General features: G+C 44.5%; 1 protein-coding gene across 1 annotated transcript; it reads left to right on the top strand.

Annotated features, from left to right (window-relative positions):
• The first annotated feature begins 10965 nt into the window (after positions 1 to 10965).
• On the top strand, positions 10966 to 11895 carry TACSTD2 (tumor associated calcium signal transducer 2). The gene has a single exon (XM_065409858.1). The coding sequence runs from the start codon at positions 10966 to 10968 to the stop codon at positions 11893 to 11895; it is 930 nt and encodes a 309-aa protein (XP_065265930.1).
• Positions 11896 to 18511: the final 6616 nt, after the last annotated feature.

The raw sequence follows: 18511 nt of genomic DNA, 5'->3' as shown, positions 1-18511 counted from the left end.
CTTTGGGTTATCATTTGGCCAGCAACCTACCATTGGGAAGGACAAGCTGAAATACAGAACACTGATTCTGTGCCTAAAGGAGAGGGTCCCTCCTCTAAGTCTTTGAAAATGGAATTTTGGCCGCCTTTCTGTCCTCAGATGCACATTGTATTGAGAGTTAGATGTGTACATCAGAGGGAAGAATTTGTCCCGTAGTGTATTGTGTCGTCTAAATTTGCATAATTCTGCAGATGAGATTGATACCACTCTATCACTGCAAAGATTATAGTATATCTGATACTAATTTTCCTGGTATCTACTCTAAACTTTTACTCTGCTCAATTTAATCCACTCTGTTGTTCCTTTCTGAGCCATTACCGACAATTTTTTTCTGGCATACCCTTCCCCATCTTCCATAATGCATGGAAATAAGGCTAGCAGGACATAATTATTTGTCACTTCTTGTTGCCACAGTTTCCAATGGAAACAATACGTTCTGGTTATTACATGTTGCACTCTTTCCTATCTTCCATATTACAGAGACACAATGCTATCTTGTTCTATCAGATCATCATTATTTGTCATTTCCTGGTTATCACAGGTTAATGCCATATGGCAAAATCTAGCGCTGTATTGTGGCAGCCAAAAAAATGTTTGTCTCAGCTGCACAGCAGAAAAGAAAATGAAGTGCACATGTGTTATATTCACTTCCCTGCTCTTTACAATAGCAGTTTAACAAGTAACTACACTGTTCATATCAGCTTCTGATACAATTATACATTCATACAATTATATATTCAGATAAATTAGTGCCAGGTAAGCAGATTGATTTGTAGTTGAACCTCAAGAGAAATACTGTTATCAGAAATCGTAACTTCCAAACATTTTATCGGCTGTATCACGGTGTGTAAATTTTTGTAGAAGAATATCAGTGGTGGATTTCTTCCTGAATCATGGGCAAACTGTTGATGAGTGTACACTTACTACTGTATGTGACGAGTATATTGGCCAAAATGTCTGAGGTATTTGAAAACAGAGAGTAACCAAGAACTTAGATTATCCCTGTGTTTTTGGGATCTAGTCATACTATAAAATGTACATTTTAATTTTATATCTGGCCCTGTATAATAAAAATGCAATTTAAAATATTTCAGATTTACATCTTAACTTCATCTTGCTCTGTACACTTAGGAAAAAAAGCTATGTTAACAATTAAAAGTGAGGATTGCAAAACTTTAATATTGTGGGATCACATCCCAAGTAGATACCTGTTTCCAAGAAGGTAAAATCAGCTGTTATTGTGCTTTCTAAAATGGAGTTTAGTCCCTTTTCATTTCAAAGTGGATGATGCAGAACCTAATTTTAGAAAAAACATGGACATACATAACTAGAGACTTTTTCCAGGCTGTATTCAAGACCTATTGTCTTAATAATATTAGAGAACCTTCTGCACTGTGTAAATCTGCAGATAAGAGGCTTTGGATTCTAGTGTGATGTGTATAGTCCATCAATTTAAAAGAAGTGCAGTCCTTATAAATATATATATATATACACACACACACACATACATATATTGATCCAATCTTTGGACCTTTTATTTCCCCTAGATTGCATGTAATGTGAAATGCCATCTCTCTCCTCTTTCCTAAATGAAAGTATTGCATGGCTCTCAGTATTTCTAGCTGTAGACTACACATCTTGCTCACAAAACAGATTTCCCATCTCCCTCAGTTTAAATTTTGGAGTATTCCTTTATCAAGTATTGTGTTGCAGTTTTCAGTGGTTTTATACGTTACTCTATAAAAAAGTCACATTGTATATATCTGTACTAAAATATGTTGTAAATAGTTATTTGTAGAAACAAAATCATTTGTCAAAAGACTTGAACCTCAAGTATAACTGCAGTATGTGGTGGATGTAGTGTCTTTGTTCTGGGTGTTATGTTTGAGTCATTTAAAACAAAATAATAATACAGTGAGGCAGTATTGCTAAAATAACGGAAACTAAATTTGCTGGCTGCTCTGCCCCCTTTTTAATGATGTGCAATTGATTTTAAAGAGTCCTATATACAGTATCAACTAAGAAGTTTCGGGTACAGGATGTTTTAAATTGTGGAATCTGAGTCGCTCTGACTTGCACATCAACACTCTGATCCTGCAATCCCATTCTCATGAGTGGATTCTTGTGCCTGCCCAGAGACCTGTTCACTCAGTTTACAAGTAGAATTAGGGTCCAAATTTGCAGTGTACTTGTAGAAAAAATGGTTGTAACTGCTATTGCTGCAAACTTAATCCTGGATCTAAAATCCAAGCTGTGTTCTTTCTGGTTCATGCGTCATAGCCAGTAATAAATGTATTTTGTTTCACCAGCAGTAATTGGTCCAGTAAAAGATATTATTTTGCCCATCTTCTCTCTATCATATCCTGGGACCACAAGGCTACAGCAACACTGCAAACAAGTAATAAATGAAGCATTTGTGATAATAGTTAACAGTTCTATTGACAGTATATGAGCCAGAAAAGAACCCAGCTCACTCTTCCTTAGTGTTGTGTCAGCTATGCAGTGCTAATATGACTTAAAAAAATAGTAAAAACTTACCTTTCTCACTATAGTAGCAAATATGACTTTAAACACACACAGGGAATAATTTCTTTTTACTAAGAAATCTCTATTTTTTACCCAGACGCTTTTCTGACGAGGACCATGTTTTTAGTATGACTGTGCTAGAGTGTGCGATTTAATCTTTTATAACACATCATATTTTGCCAAGATAACTTGCTCAGAAGAGAGAAGAAAATAGTAAGCAGCATCTTAGAAGACCCAATTTAAATTGAAATACTCAATAACTAAAGCCAAGTTGACCGAAGTACTTTAAATTGAATCTGTCTTGATGCTGTGATCAACTGAGCTCACTGCAATATTACGAAACACCTCTCCTTTGAGAAATGAAAATGATACGTTCTCTTCATCCATTGTATATGTTGTAACTCCCATGAATGCTGTGTGTGTGCACTGAGTGCATATATACTTACATGTGTATTTGTTGGCTGTTGTTTTAAGTTTTAAAGACCCAATTGTTTGCAGTATTTATTCACAGGGATTTATACCATGTGCTTGACTTGTACATCAATATCTTAAAAAAACCCAAATAAATAAAAAGTTAATTTCCTAGGAAAACTGTTTAAGTTGTAGGAATTCATACACAGTACTGTCATTGCCCATGATAAGCTATACACGTTTACATGTTGCTCAGACATGGTCAGTATTCCTGGTAGCTATTTTTAGAATGTTCTTTCACTGAAAGATTGTGTATCAAGTAACCCTACGGCTGTATTATGTGTTTGTAATAGTTCTCTGTCTTTTGAAATAACGTAAGAATTGGATATTAAGCACAAATTAACACTAAAAATGATGTGGTTCAAATAAGTGTGATAAGCACCAGTAGATGGAGCTCTGTTACACTGATATATTTAACTAAAAATATAATGCTTTAATATAGCATCTCCCAGCTGAAGATATTAGTGTTTTGGAGTGTTAGTTAGGCCTGATTGTTCCTTCTTTCCATCAATCCCTTCCCATAAAATCTTTAAAGTGTTTTTGTATTACATTAAAAACCGTGTGTGTGTGTGTGAGAGAGAGAGAGAAGTGGAATCAGAAACACACTTGGTTTCACCCTGATTGTTTTGATAGTGTATCAATTTTCCCCACCTTCTATTTACTTTGTCTTTTTAGAATATAAGGTAACTGGGGCATGGGCTGTCTTTTGTATAGCGCAGGGGTCGGCAGCCTTTCAGATGTGGGGTGCCGAGTCTTCATTTATTCACTCTAATTTAAGGTTTCGCGTGCCAGTCATACATTTTAACGTTTTTAGAAGGTCTCTTTCTATAAGTCTATAATATATAACTAAACTATTGTTGTATGTAAAGTAAATAAGGTTTTTAAAATGTTTAAGAAGGTTCATTTAAAATTAAAATGCAGAGCCCCCCTGACCGGTGGCCAGGACCCGGGCAGTGTGAGTGCCACTGAAAATCAGCTCGCGTGCCGCCTTTGGCACACGTGCCATAGGTTGCCTACCCCTGGTAAAGTGCTTAGCCCAGTGGGATCCTGATTCTGATAGGGGCCTATTATGGGTGCTACTGCAATGTAAATAATTCCAGTAATGATGGGAGTGTTCCCATTTTATAGATGGCACAGAGATAATGGGGACTTGCCTAGGTCTAAAGTCGCTCTTTGGTACTTATATGACCCCTATCACCATAGTATCTGAGCACCTCACAGTCTATTTTAGTACAAGTACTCCTGTTCTTTTTGCGGATACAGACTAACACGGCTGCTACTCTGAAACTTTTTAATGGATTTATCCTCCTAATACCCCTGTGAGATAAGAAAGTGCTGTTATCCTCATTTAACAGATGGGAACTGAGGAACAGAGCGGCTAAGTGACTTACTCAAGGTCACATAAGAAGTCTGTGGTAAAGCAAGTGATTGAACTCCAATCTCCCCAGTCCTAGGCTAATGCCCAAACCACTGACCCATCCTTCCTCAAGCCTGTAATAGAGGCAGGAACTGAACCCTGTTCTCAAGACTCCCAGTCCTGTGTGGTAATTCATTAAATGAAATTGAGCTGATCTGAAATAAGAGTGTGGTCCCGAGCAGGGTGAGACGACATCAAGAAATCATTCTATCCAATGTGTATAAGACAAATTATTAACTGGTTATTAGATTTTATCGGCTGTAGATTGGGGTAGGTGTGCTTCTTTCATGTAGTCTTTTCATTCTTTTGACTGTCTTCTTTGGAAAGGGTGGAGTTGGGGCGGGGGAGGGTGCGAGCACCCACCGGCGCCAGGAAACGTTGGCGCCTGTGTCTCGATTGTCCAGTGAGTCCACTGGTTGTTTAGCAGGCTTCCTGCTTCTGATGTACTTACTCAAAAACTAATAGCAATTTTTTTTTTATTTGGCTAGCTGTTCTTCAAATTCTTTTTTGGTCTTCCTAATTCTATTTTTACACTCGTGGGCACATTCTCAGCTCATGTACATTATAGCTCCATTAAAGTCGGTGGCTATGACAATTTACACTAGTTGAGGATCTCTGAGTGAAAAAACGTCTCCAGAATGAAAACAAAAAACCGCAGAGTTTATATCATAAAAGAGACAAGACAAGTGGAAGACAAGACGTGGCTAAGAAAGGAAGGGTGAGGAGAGAGGCTCGGTGAGGCAAAAGGGGAAGGCAATGCACCTAGAAGAACTGGTTTTGGAGGTAGTGGGCTGGCTTGACTTGAGAGACTTTTCCAAGGTGACAGTGTAAAAGAATCAAAGGTGAGAAGTTGGGGAGGAGTGTAGAGAGCAAGTAGAGAGTTTGAAGAAATGAGAGCAGAGATGCAGGCAGGGAGAGTGGAGGTGCTGTAGTAAGAGACAGGAAGCTAGCTAAGGGATGGATTTGAGGAGGTGGGTGATAAGTTTGGAGTGGCTGGAGAGGATTACTTTTATCAGGAGTATTTTGAATGGCTTGAAGATGGAAGGCTGTGAAGGAGGTTACAGTAACCGGGGTCATATTACCAAATCCTGGGCAACAGCTTTAGGGTGTGTGTGTGAGAGAGAGAGAGAGGGAGAGAGAGAGAAAAGAAGGTAGATATTAAAGAGGAAGAAGCAACATGGCTTAACAAGAGACTGAATACCAGGCGAGAAGAATTGGAACAAACCACACCCCATATATTATAAAAAAATAAAAGAAATTAGAGTTGGAAATAATACTGCTTAGCAATTTCACATGTAGGTCTCAAAGTTTTTTCCAAAGGAGGGTAGATACTATTTTCATTTTACAGACGGAAAAACTGAGACACAGAGCAGTGCAGTGACTTGCTCAAGGTCACAAAATGAGCCCGTACAAGAACCAGGAGTAAATCGAGGAATTTACCTACTTCCTCTTCTTGGCAATGAAGGATTATTCCCTACACTGTATTTTATAACAATTTCTCTTATTCCAAATAGAGAGGGGGCTAAGCCACCAATTTCAGTTCCAGGTCTGAGCTTCCTTGAAGTTTGGGGGTATTTGGATCTGCTGGTTTGGTTTAGGCCCATATTTGGTTGTAAATATGAATTGGCAGCCACTGTAGCTTCCTAATAATCCGTCCACTATTTACAATGAGACCTGCCTTAAATTAAAGAAAGGGCAGGCTCTGGGAAAACCCCTGTGGAAGTAGAGTTTGAATATGGGTTTTTTTCAGGACCCATTCCTGTGAGTTACAGAGTGCCTGAGGGTGCTCAACGTCTTGCACAAGCTGCTCACCACATCTGAGTTTCAGGAGTTTGTGCTTACCCAAGTCTGCAGGCAATGAGCAAGGAGAATGTCTGACACCTACTGGCAGCGATGGGAAGATGGGAAAACAGTGACTCATGGAGTGTGGATTGTTAAGAAACTTGGAATGTTGTCCACAGAGCAATTACCCCACCATCAGAAATTTTAGTATCTCCAGAAACTGCCATGACAATATCAACCACTCTATAAGGTAACAGAACAAGTGTGAAAGTTTTTGTATGTTTTATTGGCTTGGGCTAAATAGTATATCAAAGGGAAGTAGGAGGGGCAGAAACCATCTTCGCTAGAAGGAAGGAATGCCCCAACTGTTTTATAAATGAAAGTATAATCTGTAACGAGAAACTGTCAACCTATCATTGGTTTGACATTGCAGCTGCTCTGGGATTTTATTAGAGCAGATTAAAAGGAATTTTTGATATACAAAACTAAAATCCCCAAGCAATAAGAAACCAGACAATACAACAGCAGGGGAGCTGCAGGACAGAGGATTGGGAAACTGTGGCCGCATTACTGATTTGTGCTCCCTTCAGAGGTCAGAGGAGGAGTGGAGTGTGTGATCGTGGAGGAGACAATGGAGTCCAGGGATCCAGGAGAAAAGGAAGCATTAGCCATAGCTACCTCTCTGTGGTTCTGCCAGCCTAGCCCTGGCCTTGGCAGCACAGCTCCTTTTGGAGCCATACTGCTCCTAACTCCATTGTCCATGCCTGGGGCTAGTACCCCCCCACCAAAGACAGTGTAAACATGGGGGCTAATGTTCCTAGGAGCAGTATTAACCAAATGCTATTTGCCATGCCAAGGAGACTGAGGGCTGTTCCACCCATCCGCTTCTCCTACCTGCAGTATCATTCCCCCCTGGCACAGATCCTAATAAGCGCCCCTTCCTAGTTGCCTATTAGGACTGCTCTGCGGGGAATCCAAGCCTCTGTGCTCTGAATGCCCTGGGGTGTGTTAAGCTCCTGGAACCTCAACGGAGTCCAGCCACTGCCCCAATCTTGTGGTCCCTAATCACACTCTCAGGCCATAGACCTATCTGGCATCCCCTTTGATTGTTTTAACCCACCATCCAACTGCCTAGCCCCTCTGGGTGCAGCGCTAACCCTTCAGCTTCTGGTTTACTGTTTAACTCCCTCAGGGGCCCCCAGCAGTTGTAAACGGTCAACACACACTTTGTTCAGTTACTCAACTTTATGCTCTTTACTTAACAGGTAAAGCACAGGAGAGTACCTCTCGTACGAAACAATGACACATCCTACATGCAATGTCTCACCAGCTCACCCGTCCTCTGCATGTTCTTGAGGGATCAGGTGTGTTTCGTCAGCCAGGCAGCGTCCTCTGGCCCCTTGCCTACCTTGCAGCAGCAGCCTCCCTCATCTTAAACTAGTGCAAAATGGCTCTCTTTCTCCTCTCTCTTATACTAGCACTGGTGCTCCTGGTCTGCTATTTCTTGATTCCAGTCTTCTAGCTGCTGTTTCTCTTCTCCAGCTGCAGCTTCTGTTGAGCTGTCCACAACTCCTGTTGCTGTGGTTGTACTCAGTCTGGACGGAGGGTGGTGCTGCCTCTGTCAGGCTCTTCCTTGTTTGTCAGGGTGGGGAACCTCAACCCATAGTTGGGGCAGCAAATCCTTTGGGAGACAAAGAGACACCCAGGGGCGGCTCCAGGCACCAGTACACCAAGCGCGTGCCTGGGGCGGCAAGCTGCGGGGGGCGGCAAGCCGCTGGGGGCGGCCTGCCGGTCGCCATGAGGGCAGCAGTCAGGCTGCCTTCGGCGGCGTGCCTGTGGGAGGTCCGCCAGTCCCGCGGCTTCGGCGGCAATTCGGCGGCGGGTACCCCGAAGGCGCGGGACGGGTGGATCTCCTGCAGGCATGCCGCCAAAAGCCGCCTGACTGCCGGGAGACGCCACACACACTCTCTAGAAACCAGATGGGAGTGAGAGAACCCCATCTCAAGCTAACACCCACAGGTTGAGGGGTAAGAAGGGCCATGTGAGAGCTCAGCCCCAGAGGCTCTAAAGAGAGAAATTATACAGGCTGGTGGACAAGTGACACTATGGAATTTTGAAGGATGCATGCTGGCTTGCTTGCAAAATATTTACTACACCTCTATCCCGATATAAGGCAACCCGATATAACACGAATTCGGATATAACGCGGTAAAGCAGTGCTCCAGGGGGCACAGCTGCGCACTCTGGTGGATCAAAGCAAGTTTGATATAACGCGGTTTCACCTATAACGCGGTAAGATTTTTTTGGCTCCCGAGGACAGCGTTATATCGAGGTAGAGGTGTATATGAAATTATAAAAGGTAAGAGGAAAAAATGCCATTTACGGATCAGCCTGTCCAGGAAATAAGTGCGCTCCCCTAGGCTGCTGGACAGCACCCTAGTTATACCCACTTCTTTAGGGGGAGATGTGACAGCTAAGGCAATTTCCTGGACAAACCGTATTGAATTAAGTTTGTGCATCTTTGTGGGCCAAGGATTGTATGTAATTCCATGGGGGAGGGAGAGCCCTCCAAAAACTAAGAAGAGTGGGGGTGGGTAGACAAATTCATTCAGGTTGTAACACCTCCAGAGAGGAACCACCACCTGGAGGGAGGCTTGCATATACTAATTCACACTGGATTCTCCAGGGACCAACAAAGAAAGGACTTTTGAGTAAAATTGCGGAGTTAAGACTGACTCAGGGCCTTCTTTCTGATCCGGCAAATGGACAAGACCTTCGGTCTAAGGGGAGCCCCCAATCCTTCCTGAGAAGAGCTGGAAAGACTTGCCTGTTCAGTGTTCTTGTTCTAAGCAGTAGGGGTTATGAACTTGTAACCACAAGAATGCCCCTTGGTGTGGGTTGAAGGACTGTTCACCTGCCAGAGTCCTTGGAGTCAGGGGGTGATCTCTGGTAAGCTTAGCATGCATGTAGGTTCTTTTATTGTTTTTAATATGTTTTCTCTATAATGCTTTTTCCTTAAGAGCCAATATGCTTGCTTAGGAAGAGCTGTCTGGTAACTTAACTGTGGCAATTACACTGTTTACTGCCTCTGAGGAGAAAAGTAAAGCAGGCCTGCTTAGGCTGTCTGACTTTGCTGGGAAATTCACAGTATAGGCAGGGAACTGTAGAGCCTGAAAATATCTCAGTCAGGAGTATGAGAGATGCATGTCTCAGCCCAGGAGAGGCAATGGCTGGGGATCCAGAAACCTATGAGTGGGTGCCTTTGCTGGACTACAGAAGAAGGGGCGGCAAGTTATATACACTCGTGGTGCCTGGGCTCCAGCAATATTCAGGGCCCGGGGGCCCAGCTCCACCAATGTTTGGGGCCGGGTCTCTCCCCCGGCCCCACCTGCCGCCCCCATGCACCTCCCCCGAGTGTCCCCCCGGCCCCCACTTGCCGCCCCTGCTCACCTCCCCCGGGCCGGGAGCCTGCAGTTCATGCTAACTCTGCTCTGCTGGCTCCCGGCATCAACTGATGTCGCAGGGTCCTAGTGCCCCCGTCCCCTAATGGCAGGGCAGGCTGCCCTTACCCTGCCCTTCTGCCCTAGCCCTGAGCCTCTCCAACGCCCCAAACCCCTCAACTCCAGCCAGAGCCCTCATCCCCCCGCACTCTAATCCTCTGCCCCAGCCCTGAGCCCCTCCCACACCCCAAACCCCTCATCACCAGCCCCACAGCCCTCACCCCTGCACCCCTCCTATCCCCAAAATCCCTCCCAGAGTGTGCACCCCCTCCCTCTGCACCCCTCCCACTCCAAACTCCTTCCCAGAGCCTGCACCCCTCACCCCTTCCTTCACCCCCACCCCCTGCCCCAGGCCAGAGCCTGCACCCAGCACCCAAACTCCATCCCAGAGCCTGCACTCCAGAGCCCCCCCCAACTCCATCCCAGAGCCTGCACCCTGCACCCCTCCTGCACCCTAATCCCCAGCCCAGGGCCTGCACCCCAGACCTCCTCCCCCCACTCAAACTCCCCCCCAGAGCCTTAGGCAGGTGGGGGGTGGAGTTGGGGTGGGGGGCGGGTTCTGGGAACCACCAAAATTTCTACAAACCTGCCACCCATGCACAGAAGAGAAATACATGAGCCGTTGCCCTGAACTGTGACATACCTCATCCCACCTCTAATTGCGGTACTTCTCCCCCATAATATCAGGGCGGCAAGGCTTCCACAAACACCGGTGTAGGCTGCTGTCCTTCCTTTTGTGTGTTTCCTTGCTCTAGTTCCCATATGCACGGGGCCCTAACTGCGTTTATATATGCAGGAGATGGAAACAGAGACAGAAGGAAGGGGCTCAGGCAGGCTCACATTATCTTAAAAAACTGTGTTTATGTTCTGATCCACAAGGCAGGGCCAGGAGGAGTCACGTTTTATATTGGTGTGTGAGTTGCTTGCCTGTTGTATTTCCTCATTCAGCAGGAGGGAGGGAGACAGGTTGGGATGGTGGGAAGTTATTGCCACTCCCTGAAGGTATAATTGAAGAAGGTGCAGCTCACTGACTTCTCTGTGGGTTTTCTGTGTTGCTGGAGACCAATTGTTTGTGAGCAGAACCTGTCTTGCAGGTCTGATTTGGGTTGAGTAATAGGGAGTGGCTCACCAATACACAAAAACCAGGAGACTGGCTGTCAGTGGGCTTAGTTTTCAGACAGCCCTTGCCATTTCTTCCCACAGGCTTCTTCCTCTCTTTCTCCCTTGAACATGGAATCTAGATTTGGAGTTGTGCTGGTTTTGATCTTGGCAGCTGCATCATCATCTGCCCAGAAGAACTGTACCTGTGCAACCAACAGACGGGCTCTATGCACTGAAGACAGACTCGGGAACTGCCTCTGCACGTTGGTGGGTTCAAATCAAAGAGTAAATTGTTCAGTGTTGACTTCAAAATGCCTACTGATGAAGGCAGAAATGAGCTCCCCAAAGGGCAGGCACTTCTCCAAACCTGAGCATGGCTTTTTAGACAATGATGGAATTTACAATCCAGATTGTGAGGACAGCGGTATCTTCAAAGCCAGGCAGTGCAATCAGACCAACACCTGCTGGTGTGTGAACTCTGCTGGGGTGAGGAGAACTGATAAAGGTGACACAACCCTAAGATGCAGTGAACTAGTCAGAACTAACTGGATCTTCATCGAACTGAAACACAAGGAGAGGTCTCAAACCTTCCATGCTTCTGAAGTGGCAAATGGTCTGAGACAGATCATTCAGAACAGATACAAGCTGCATCCAAAGTACATCACTGCCATTGAGTATGAATACCCATTCATCCATATTGACCTGAAGCAAAATGCTTCCCAGAAATCCAACAGAGATGTTGATATAGCTGATGTGGCTTATTACTTTGAAAAAGATGTTAAACTTGACTCCATATTTCATCGTAGTAATGCATTCAACCTCTCCGTTAACGGAGAGCCTCTGGATGTGGAAGGAATTTTAATTTACTATGTGGATGAAAAGCCACCAGAGTTTTCTATGAAACGTCTGACTGCTGGCGTTATTGCTGTGTTGGCAGTGGTGATATTGACTATTATTACTGGGATTACTGTACTGGTTATTACCAGGAGGAGGACCGGGAAGTATGAGAAGGTCGAGATCAAGGAGATGGGTGAAATGAGACGAGGACAGAACTCATAGCTGCCTTAATCTGAAGACAGAAATTAAGACTTTGATGAGAAGGAAGCAGAAATGGCAAGATTATTCAATGGTTGTGTGGGGAGGCTGGGGTATTTTTTATTTCTAGTTTTAAAACAATGATTTTCTAAAATCCTAAATGAGCTTAGATGCGTAAAGTGGTATTAACTAGTATAAATTGAGAGTTGATTATCAAAATCACGTGGAAAGAAAAGATGAGCACCGTAGCCCAAAATTTTCCAATTGTATAGTTGTATTTTTAAGGGGACAAGAAAGTTATTTGTACTTCCTAACATAGCTATTTAGCATAATTTATAATACCTACATTTGTATTACTAAAGAGCCTGTTAAACTTGTTTAAACATTTTATGAGGACTTTTTTTTGCACAACCAGGTGCTGAAGCTTGAATATGCGCTGTCTGACTCACTTGTATAACTAGGGTTGGCTTTCTGTTTTCAATGACGTTTTTAAAGATACTACTTTGATGAAGTTGCTGGAACTTTTTTGTTTTCACCAACTTTAAACTTAATAAATTCCACCAAAAACAAAACAAACAAAAAATTGTGATAATCTCTTCCAGACTTACAGTATCACAGCCTTCTGTGCTGACTCATGCGTCTGACGAAGTGGGTATTCACCCACGAAAGCTTATGCTCCAATATGTCTGTTAGTCTATAAGGTGCCAGAGGACTCTTTGTCATTTGTCGAAGGTGCAAATATTCTGAAATTCAAAGTTGGTCAGACAACCTTGTGCTCTGATCCCGCACATGCTTTCCAATGGGGGTCTGACCACGTGTAGTCATTACAGATTCATTGGCACTTTTTCTAAGAGTGGGAGAGCTAATCTTGCTGTCTTGGTCAAATTCCAGCTCTGGTCATTGGTTTCTCTCTACCCAAATGTCCCTTGCAGTTTCAATAGGAAAAGGTATTCTTCACTGTTTAACAGCCCACAGCAATACCACACAATGTTTTAGGACAAGTTGTGAAGAGACCTTTACCTCATTAGAGCTACAGGGGAAATTAAGGTAGGCAGAATGTAATTACCCAACCCGGAATTTGGCCAAGACCTCAGAATTAGACACTAGTCACCTACCACTATACAAAATCTTTTCTATGTAGCATCATCACCTTAAAGGACAAATGGAAAGAAGGAAAAAAAGGTGAGGGGGGGGGCAGGGAGGGAATAATGGTAGTTGTTAAATGTTGGAATACTGGCAGAATTGGTACATTCCCTGGGCTGCTGATGGACATCTAAAGTTCTATAAGCCTAATTAGATTTCTTTCAAAACATGATTACTTCAAGCAGGCATTCCAACAGAGTCAGCCATCTAATTCACATAATCTGCCCTTAATTTCACTGTTTTGCAAACCTAATAAGCATCCATTGTTGTGTGGCTCCTATGGATAACTGTTTACTAAACACACATGAAAAATTCCAATGTCCAGGAAAAAATGATGGGACTTAGTGTGGCCATGGGATTGGATACTCGAATGGGCATCAGGGACTGGGTTCTATTTCCAGCGTTGCTAGTGACGTGCTGTGTGACATAGGACAAGTTACTACACCTTTCTGTTCCTCAGTTTCCACATCTGTGATGGAGATGATACTGACCCTTCCCTACTTTGAAACTGCTTTGAGATATGTGGATAAAAATTGCTATATAGGAGCTAAATGCTGTTATTATTCACTTATCTGTAAGAACCAATTGGGCTTTATTACAGGAAGACCAACTGACTGCAATTGTTGTAATACAGTAAAGCTTGAAAGCAGATGCATATTATTTATTTCACATTTTCCCACCAATATGACATTAGATTTTTGCATCATCCTGCCAGAAACATCAACACACAATTCAAATATTAAGAATTTGGGGGCTGGGACTATCATTTATTAATATGCTTGTGCACTGCCTTGCACAGCAGAGTCCAACCTGCTTGTGGCCTTTAAGTACCACTGCAGTATAAAAGTTAAATAATAATGAGAGATGGGCCTGAACCAAATCCCCAGATAAGAATTCCCCCAAACTGCAGGTAAGTTCTGAGACTAGCCTCGCTCCATACCCAAACTTTGTGATTGGCCTTGCTCTGTATAATGAGCTGAACTAAAAATCTGAACCTGAGCATCCCTTAACTTTGGAGAAATCTGAACCCGAACTAAGTGGCTCAGGCTCAGTTGCTACACAGTTTTGTTTCTTATATAGTGTATGTGTGGAGCTGATGAAAAGGTGTCTACTTGATAGCTCTTGGAGTCCTTTCTGCCACAGAAAAGGTGCAACACTGGCAATGGCAAAGCAGTCCTGACATTGCCTCACCAAGGGGTCGCTAACCAGGAGGACCGTCTTCCAGAATGACGAGTTGGACAGTCTCCATGCCTGTTTGATCTTTGACTTCTTTTTTGACATTTCCCCCAAGGGTGCCAGTTGTAGCAGTGTTTTAGTTTTTTATGACAGAGAGACCAGTTCACTAGGAACTGGATTGCAGTCACCAAACCCATTTTTAGTACAGGCCAAAGCATAGCCACTAGATGCTACCACCACCAATCACTACTAGAATGGATTTGACCTAGAAAATGAGAGATAAAAGACCTATATTCTATTACTAGTCGCCTGAACCACATCTGTTACTACTATAACATTATATCTGGGCTGTTCATATGATTAAATTCTCTCTCTTATGCCCACAGAGCCTTAGTAATGCAGGAACTGGGAGGGCAATAACAGCCACTTCTTCAGCCCCTGAGCTGAAAAATAGGGGTTACAAACCCCAAGCATCCCTTGCATGAGGATTTGTGGCCACTGCATGTGATTGTGGATCCAGTGGTTACACCCCCAACTCTTCATAGGCACATCCACACTGGTTTGTGTGGATTCCATCGCTGCCATATGCAAGGCTTTCAGAGTCTCCTTGCAGGTTCACTCCAATGGAGCCACAGTGGTTCTGTTGCATTAGGGACCTTTGGTGGCCCCAAAGCAGCTGGGTAAATTTCAGGGTGGGTGAATTTAGTGGCATTATTTACATTACAACTCCAGTTTACTGGAGTTTGGCTTTTATTTTTCTTGTGTCGATACACATACCGTATGTCTAAGAACGTCAGCCAGACTGGCAGGCCAGATGGCTTAAAAAGGGTGGAATTCCAACTAGTGCAACCCCTTTAAACCCACTGATCTGGGCTGGATGTTGAATTTTTTTTAAAATGTGGCCATCAGCATCAGGGCTGAGTTTTTATGAAAAAATCTGGCCCCCATTGTGAATGCTGAGCACTTGAAAATCTGGATTATTTCTTCCACAAGATTATAACAAAGGAAGTTGCAACACTATTAAAAGACCTGGGGAAATGATTTGATTCATATCAAATTGTTTAACTTACTGTGGGAATTTGGTACAGTTTTATCAACTGGATTCCAACAGTTTATGCCAACCACCAGAATTTCACCAGTGACCCAGTGGAAATCTGAGACTGTTAGGGCTCAATCCTGCTCTTTTTTTTCTACCTGAATGGCATTAGGGGCCTAAGGATGCATTAGGGGCTTAAGTCAATGCTTAGGGGCCTAGGGATGTTCCAGTTGGGAGTAGAAATTGGTGACAGTCAGGTATTTCTTTTGATACAGTTTTGTGTATTTACAAAGAATGTACAAAGTGCTTTGTCTCTGAACACAGAAGGAATCAAGTAGCAGGAAGAGGCTTCTTTTGCTCACAGCACCAAGAACACTGTATTCGACCGGCACCACTGATCCAAAAACCTCTCTTTAGGTTCCTTCCTGGGTCAGACACCGTGTTTTCAGCTGCTCCTTCTGGCTGTTTGGCTGTTCCTCCGTCTCCCAGTTTTTGTCTAGTCTGCCTTCTCTCTCACACACCGGCTCATACCAATACCCAGTGCAACCCTCCACCCACTAGCTAGTGCTAGTTTCTGGGCAGACGCTATTAGATCTTGTTTTAGGTGTGGCCCTTTAACTGTCTCTTACAACTATCTTAAGTGTCGGGTGTGTTCACACAAATTTTAACTCAATGCACAACAAGGTTTCACCCAGCTCCTAATAATATCAAAATTCTCAGGACTGGGCCTTACTTGAAGCTTTGTAGCACGCAGAACATGTGTACTCCCTTACTACAAGAGGAGCTGCATTTCTTCAAAGGGATCAAATACTGAAATGCACCTGTCCCAGGGTTTTCTGGACTCTGCTTCATGTTATGCCAGTGACAGTTTGCATTACTGGAGTTTGGCTTATTACAAAGGAATTGGGGGCAGTTTTCAGAATGAGGGAGAGGAATAAATTAGACCAATGATCAGTTAAATATGAGGGGCCAAATTCTGCTCTCAATTTTATCCATGTAATTATACCCAGTTTTTTTCAATACAGTTGCATGGGTATAGTTGGGAACAGAATTTCTAAAAAATGAGGCAGTTTTCACTGTTGTTTGGGGCTGAGAATTAGGAGTTTTGGATTCTCCTCCTACCCCTGTAACTGGCTTGCAGAGTAATTTTTGGAGATTCAGTTTTTAACCTTTGTGTTCTGAGTCCTCATATGTAGCACGGGGGTGATAATACTAAACCACGTTTCCTTAGTGATCTGATTTCCCCTGATGAATGGTTAGTATCAGTAATAAAAACAGTATGAACAACAATTAGCCATGGCAATGGCTGAGTAGGAGAAGCATACAGCTGGTCAAGTTGTATCACATGAAAGATCCAAGCAGATAAACAAAATATTCTGAGCAGCTGTAGTGGTATTTTGGGAGCTTTCGTCTTTTTTAGGGGATAGGGTAGAGACAAGACAGTCACATGGTATCATCCATGCTATTATAAATCAGCAAAGAACCACTGACTAAAACAGATGGGTTGTGGTCAGTTATTTCTTTGTACGTCATCGTGAACCAGTGGTCTCTGTGTGGTGCTCCATGACAGGAAAAGCCCTAAGGTATTTAAGTGGGGGTGATGCCGTATATGTCACCAACTATTCAAAAGAACAGAGAGATTAATTGTAGTGCAGAGCACAGAGAACACCTCTGTGAATTATGTCATTCTAATTGGAGTAAAGCCATGTAAAGCTACCAGAGGAAGAGGACTTCCGTATTTCCCAAATATCTTTGCTAAGTTCTCATTCCTCTCCTGCTGCTCCAGTCACATTGCCTCTCAGGCTGTATATCATCTTTTCCACATATGGCAGACTGAATATTTCACTGTAATGGTCCATGATGTTCACATTGTTTGACCTTCTGCCTACTGCTGATGTTCCTACCTGAAATTCTTTCTAAGGATAATATAAACTCTTGATCAACAAGGAGTCCGGTGGCACCTTAAAGACTAACAGATTTATTTGGGGATAAGCTTTCATGGGTAAAAAACCCACTTCTTCAGATGCCTCAAGATAAACTCTTGATAAGTTTCAGATCTTGCAGAATAAAGACCCTGTGTGAATAAAAAGAATATGCATTATTTTCAGTGGCAGGGAAGGTCTAAATATAATTGGATCAACATTTATCCTCTATTTTCCTCTCAGTAGTTGACTATGCCACCCCTACTCCAATTCACTAGACTGGCTTCCTCTTTCCTTCTGCATCAAATTCAAGGTTGTGCCCAACTACATGACTGTTTACACCTCTGCTTTTACTTCAGCCTGCACAGCCTTCTAGACTTTTGCATCCTTTTCTTCTTAATGCACCCTTCCATCTTTGGTTTTCACCTTCTTTTAGGCTGCCTCCTACACTGGGCGTAGTCTCTGTTTTCCTGTGCACCAGCCACATTCTCTGTCTTCCTTCAAACTCACTTTTCCATTACCTTGCTATAGCACTCTCTCATTGATTATGTGTCCATGTCTTCTTGTTTTTAGACTGCTCTCCCCAGTGGCGTAGCCAGCTTCTAAGAGGAGGGGGAGCAAACATAAAAAAGGCACTCCCCCTTGGCTCCTCCTCTGGCCAGGCCCCCTTGGCTCCTCCTCCGGCCACTCCACGCCCCCCCCTTGGCTCCTCCTCCGGCCGCCCCGCCCCTCCCACCCCCATGGCTCCTCCGGCCCTGCCGTGCCACCCCCGTGGGCTCCCCCCCTCGCTCCTCCGGCCGCAGCTGCCGGCCACCATGCTGCACCCCCCCACTCCTCCGGCCGCCCTCGCCGCCCCCCCCCATGGCAGCCGGCTGCGCTGCCGGCCGCCATGCTGTGCTCCCCCCTTGCTCCTCCGGCTGCGCTGCGGGCCGCCAGCCTGCGCCCCCCCTCGCTCCTCCGGCCGCAGCTGCCGGGCCGCACTGCAGGCCGCATGCCGCGCCCCGCCCCCACTCCTCCGGCCGTGCCCGCCGCCCCCCCATGGCTGCCGGCCGCGCTGCAGGCCGCCAGCCTGCGCCCCCCATCGCTCCTCCGGCTGCGGCTGACGGGCTGCGCTGTGGGCCGCATGCCGCGCCCCCTCCCCCCGCTCCTCCGGACGCTTTTGGAAAGGCAGGGGAAGTGGCTGCTTCCCCTGCACCCTGCTAGCTACGCTACTGCTCCTTATTGTACTTGCATGGTTAGGCTGTAAGCTTTTCTGGGGAGGGATCTCAGGTCAGATGCTTGGGTGCAGCCAAAGTGCACAGAGGGCAAAACCGGGGTCACTGCAAAGGTGACTTAAAGCAGCGGGCTTTCAACATTTCCAGAG

The sequence above is a fragment of the Emys orbicularis genome, chromosome 8 (assembly GCF_028017835.1).
Source record: "Emys orbicularis isolate rEmyOrb1 chromosome 8, rEmyOrb1.hap1, whole genome shotgun sequence".
NCBI lineage: Eukaryota > Metazoa > Chordata > Testudines > Emydidae > Emys > Emys orbicularis.
Note: the sequence above shows the minus strand (reverse complement) of the source record. Positions and strands in the feature narration are given on the sequence as shown.